Genomic DNA, 5,805 nt, shown 5'->3' with positions numbered 1-5,805 from the left:
GGATGAACAGTGTACACATTTAATGAAATATGAATAACCCAAAACTGCCCTCCCTTTCCCTTCACCTACGCTCTCACCTTTCCAGAGCTCTCTCACACGCTCTTCACCTCAGGCAGTCAGAGTATACTTCGATCATTCGATCATATGAGAGAATTTGTTTAATCCCTAAATGTAGTTGCTAGTTGCAAGTTCACAGCAAAACCTGGCAACCCAGTTTCAGCTACCGTCGTCGCCGCATCCGTCGCCGCATCCGCCGCCGCCGCATCCGTCGCCGCATCCGCCGCCGCCATCAGCACAAAAACTATGTTCACAGCGGCGCGTATTGCCCTACCGGTGACAGTGTCAGTGCTGGTCGTAATTTATAAGTACTTCAGATCCGGACAGAAATGGGAATTTTCTGAAGGCGCCGAAGTTCCCCTAAATCCGACGTCTGTTCCGTCACCTGCGCCGTCCGATCTCGAGCGTGAAATCCTTGATTGGATTCGGACACTCGACCCCGCCGTGCTCAATAGGATTAGGAATCGCGACCCTGCCCTCCTCCATGAGATTCAGCAATTCGACCCCTCCGTTGAGATTCGCAACTTTGATCCTTCCATCGTTGATGAGATTCGGAACTTGGACCCTGTTTTCCCTGCGGAATTTTCTGAAAGCGTAGACGTTCCTCAAAATCCCCCGTCTGTTCCGTCTCCTGAGCCGTCCGTTGTTGAAATCCTTGATTGGATTGGGACACTCGGCCCCGCCGTGCTCAATGAGATTCAGCAATTCGACCCCGCCTTCCTCAATGAGGATCGGAGCTTCGATCCTTCCATTGTTGATGGGATTCGGAAATTGAGTTTGAAGGAAAAGGAGGAAAAAGAAGAAGAGAAGGAGAGAGAGACTGAAAAAGAAAAGGAAAATGAGAAGGAGAGAGAGAGCGAAAAGAGCGAAAGCAGCAGCGGCAGCGGCAGCAGAGGAGGGAATGAGAATGGTGGTGAGGTGGAGGAAGAGGTTGTTGAGGAGAGTAGCAGAAGGGATCAGTACCCATCGAGGCATGGAGACTGTTGGTACTATCTGAGGACTGGCAATTGTAAGTTCGGATCGAATTGCAAGTATTATCACCCTCGGATAACGAAAAACAAGCAGGTATATCTCCCTTGTTCCGCATTTATTTGTTAAAGATGATGTTATTCTTTCACGTGCATCTTTGTGGTGAAATGTATCCGAAACAAATCGGGACTTTGGGCCTGCATTTAGTATTTGAGACATTAATGCATCTGGCCTCGTATGATTGCAGGAAATACTTGTGTCGTTGGTGCTCACTTTGTGTTTCTTCGTGTTTTGAACTTTATCATATTGATTTGAAGGTGTCTAAGGACAAGGCAAAGCTGAGGGAAGAGTTGGAAGAGAAGCAAGACCAAACCGAAAGCAAGGTTATTATCTATCCGAAGTTCTGGTTTTTACTGCAACTGGTTGGTTTTCATGTTTTACATCATTAAGTTTCGTTTTACTTCGCATATTTGATTTCAAGTACTATGTTGTGTTTTGACGATGGGGTTTCTCGATATGGTTATCTGAAAGCTAGTAGGTTAGAATGCACTAGTGAATATACAAGCTTAAACCTTTTTCATCTTGTAGCTAACTATAGAATGATGAGGGTCTTGAACGTGATCAACTCATAGTCAATGACATTTCTTTCCCTTTGTACCCGTGTATTCAAATCTGTGCAACGTACATGGTGGCCTAGTAACAGATTCACAATCTTAATATAACAGTTAAGCTTGTGATACAAGTAGGTTGGTTTTTAAGTTCTAAGTTATTCTCTTTTGGGCCAATGAGTTGACCGTTTGCCAATGTGCATATTTTTTCACCCTTGACAGCATTAATAACTAACCACTACTTGTTATTCAAACATTTTTTTATATTTAGTAATGGAATAATATTGGAATTGAAATCTTTTTGCAAGTTTTAGTGTACCTTGGATAATTAGCAATGTACCACGAAAATGTATATTACTGAGACTCATTTGACCTTGCGAAAGATAATTTGTAATGAAAGTTATGGATGTCTCTTTCAACATAGAAGGATTCTTAACTCACAGTTCCTCTCTTGCCTCTCCTATATAAAATACTCGGTTTGATCAGTTATTGTGCTTCGTTATTGCATGCCATCAATTGCACAAACTTTCATCCTAAATTTGTTTCCAATCCAGGGTCAGAAGATTTGCACAGACTACAGCCACTTTGGCGTTTGCAGTTCTGGGCCAACCTGTAGATTTGACCATCCGTCATTATCAGATTCCTTTCTGTGACTCGGAAACTGCAAATAGGGTACGATCATCTGGAAGTAGAAGTGGAACTGATGCTACAATTCCGCAACGGCCTGAGTAATGCGTTTTGCACGAAATGCCAACTAGAGCAGTGGATTCTTGTCGCCAAGGACATGAAATCGCTTTGTTATTGAGTCTTGGAAATGTATCAAACCTTCTCCCCTAGCTGCCACCGGCTTTTCAGATGTGAGAACTTAATGGAAGCCGGAAATGTAAATGTTTCGTGTTTGATGTAATTTTACTGGAAAATAAACGTTGAATTCAGTGAGTATCCTCTCAACTCTGCTTTTGTGGTTATGGTCACGTCCCAATTATCTTCGATTTCCTTGTTGGATAATCCTTACCTAACAAAAGTGATTATGTTTTAACTTTTGACCTCCAAAAACAAACCCCAATTATGTTTAACTTTCTCTCAAGGGAAAACTGTTGGATGAACTTGGAACATTTTTTTAAACAAATGAGAACACACCAAGAATTAACAAGGTTTGACTGCACATGATACAAGGGTTTGTCTATCCGTGCTACGGAATCCAAATTTAAACTTTTCTGAGCCTCCAAATGGTAATCTTCATACTCTTATTATAACATTTTACATACTTGCTTTGTATAATTATTACAATACAAAACAAATTTTCAATTGTCAGGAAAATATTACTTGGTAGATGCGGGGTACCCACAAATGAGAGGTTATTTGGGACCATATAAAGGTGAAAGATATCACCTCCCGGACTTTCGTAGGGGTGCCGAACCAACGGGTCACAAAGAGGTATTCAACCACAGGCATTCTTCTCTTAGGAGCATCATTGAACGAACTTTTGGGGTATGGAAGAAAAGATGGGCAATTTTAAGGGATATGCCTAATTACCCGTTCAATAAGCAAGTGAAGATTGTCATTGCTACAATGGCTCTTCATAACTACATACAGAGGTATTCTGAACGTGATCGTCATTTTGATGACCCCAGGGACTTTTGTGAAGAAAGCGATAGTAGTGATGATGATGATGATGAATATCAAAATTATCAAGTTGAAGGATCACATGAGATAGAGGCATTAAGAAATAGAATAGCAACAAGTTTGATAAATGCATCTAATTAGACTACTTTCAAGTACATTAACAATATTGTACTAATGAATCCTAGCTATTCACTCTAAAATATTTCTATTAAAGTAGTTTGTCATACTATTTAAGATGAAGTTTATAAATATTTTTCTTCTAAAAATAAAATATATTTAGTAATTCACTTTTATTTGTTAAGAAAATTAAATTAATAGCACATCTAGTAATATACCCTTTTTGGTCATTTCACACAGTCACAGCTGTTTTACAAAAAAGTTTACCAAACACTATGATACTGTTTTTTTTTCTTCCAAAAGCACTTTTACAAAAAAGTTTACCAAACACTTTGCTGGCTTTATTTCACAGCCGCTTATTCTCACAGCACAGCCGCTTATTCTTACAGCAGTTTTTTTTCAAAGCACAGCAATACCAAACCAAGCCTAAGGGTGTCCCTGCTTTGACAAAATACATGATCCATTCCGAGTAAACCCTATTATTGTTGGAACACTTCCGCTTGTTGAAAGTAAAAGACTCATTTATCATCTGTAAGAGCTATGTCTTCTGTATTCGACTCATTTGTCATCTGCAAGAGCTATGTCTTCTGTATTCCAAAATAAGTAAATTGTAATTGATTTATTGTAATTTTGGTTTATTAAATCCGTGATCCTAATGTCTTGTTATTGTTCACATGATTTCAGAAATATCTTACAGTTCAATCCATGTGCTTTTTATTTACTATAAAACGAAAATTAGAAAATGCTAACAATCTTCTCATTTGAACATTTTTGGGTCTAATTCTCATCCTACATTGTCGCACAATTAGTTTTTATCCTCGATGGGATAATTAATTGAGGTGATTGACATTTTAATCGACCTAATAAATTAGCATTTTAACTTTTAGCTTATTCAACCGAGATAAAACTTGAAGGAAATGCCACTTAGTACTATAGTTTACTGGTACTTCTCTTCACTTATAAATGAGAGGTCTTCGGTTGATTGACACCAAAAGCGAATTCAAACCAAATTCTTATTGCTAATGACTAATGAGGATTTGCAACTAATTAACGAAATACAATGAATTGGATTAAAAAACAAAAGATTACTTAGGCATGAACGTTAGCAATTGGAACTTAAGAATATTGCGTCCAACGAGATTAGGTCTGACGTATGTATCAAAAACGAGATAGGGATAGACTATTATAAAGAACCTGTATTCAGCATTTAAGACCTGTTATATATTTCTTTGTTCTCCGATTTTTCCTACAAGAGTCCTACTTAATGGCAAGTATATGGTCCGTGCGGAAGTTAGGGGGCTTGAATCACAAGAGACCTGTTATATATATATAAATTTTTTTTTTTTGAAGTCAAAAAATAGATTTTGTTTCATTAACCACTTAGGGGGATTGAATCCACGTCATCATGCAAGAGCTCAACATATTTCCACCAATATGGTAAAAGGCCACTTGCGTTCATGGGGAAGTTCTATCTATCCGTTTTGGCCGCAATGAAATGAGTCCTATGTTAAGAAAGAAACCTTATTCAACATGACATAACGTAAGGTAATATATATATATATATATATATGAACATCAATAGTATTAGAGTCTGATAATAAAATAATCATAAACTCAAAAGATCGGACCTATTTTAATAAAATGGACTATTACTAATATTGTAGAAAAAAAGGGGACTTATATAAAGTATTTTTGTATGAAAATTGGTAAATTCTAGGTTGGTATTTAACTCCCTTGATAAGATCATCTCCGAGGAATACTTCAACAAACCCCTCAAGTACAATTTGTACTCTAGTTCGTCGGTATTAGATTTCACCAGGATTGCAACTAGCAAAGGTACGATTGAATGAAATTATCGACAAAACAAGATAGTACTTTGGACAGGAACATTACCAATTGCAACTAACAAAGTACAATGGATGGGATTATCATAAAAACAAAAGATTACTTAGACAAGAACGTTAGCAATTGGAACTTAAGAATATTGTTTCCCACGAGAGTATGAACCCGTTTTTGCTACAATGAAATGAGATCTATGCGAAGAAAGCGACCTTATTCAACAAGACATAACGTAAGAGATAAATATATATGAAGATTATTACGATTTGCAGGACATTGGAATTTTCTCCACAAGATAACGAATATAGTTGTCTCCACTGGCAAGTATCTATCTTGACCAAAAAGTAGTTAGCAAGGACGCAACTTAACATCTATTCCCATATAACTAATCACGTGGCTTTACATCGATAATTACAACCCAAGAAAGATACAAATATCATTGATTTGTCTAAGGTGTTAAGCCAAACTATATAAAGGAAATACCACCAAAGAAATAGCAATTCAGAATTCTGGAAAATATTTCAAGTACTTTTTCGATCTGTTCTTTTATCAAGGTTGTACTCTCAATTTATAGCATGGACTCCAAGAT

General features: G+C 37.5%; 2 protein-coding genes across 2 annotated transcripts; both read left to right on the top strand.

Annotated features, from left to right (window-relative positions):
• Positions 1-256: 256 nt before the first annotated feature.
• On the top strand, positions 257-2,287 carry LOC148692422 (uncharacterized). Its single transcript, XM_088680935.1, has 3 exons — positions 257-1,122; positions 1,344-1,409; positions 2,189-2,287. Exons 1-3 carry the CDS (start codon positions 304-306, stop codon positions 2,285-2,287), a joined length of 984 nt encoding a protein of 327 aa, XP_088537061.1. The 5' UTR covers positions 257-303.
• Positions 2,288-2,337: 50 nt separating this feature from the next.
• LOC148692421 (uncharacterized) lies at positions 2,338-3,439 on the top strand. The gene is made up of 3 exons (XM_088680934.1): positions 2,338-2,431; positions 2,789-2,866; positions 2,950-3,439. The coding sequence occupies exons 1-3, from the start codon at positions 2,338-2,340 to the stop codon at positions 3,399-3,401; spliced, it is 624 nt and encodes a 207-aa protein (XP_088537060.1). The 3' UTR covers positions 3,402-3,439.
• Positions 3,440-5,805: the final 2,366 nt, after the last annotated feature.

This window comes from Pyrus communis, chromosome 12 (assembly GCF_041283825.1).
Source record: "Pyrus communis isolate YQ-2024b chromosome 12, ASM4128382v1, whole genome shotgun sequence".
NCBI classification, from domain to species: Eukaryota; Viridiplantae; Streptophyta; class Magnoliopsida; order Rosales; family Rosaceae; genus Pyrus; species Pyrus communis.
The sequence above is the reverse complement of the archived record's forward strand: the minus strand, read 5'-3'. Positions and strand labels throughout refer to the sequence as shown.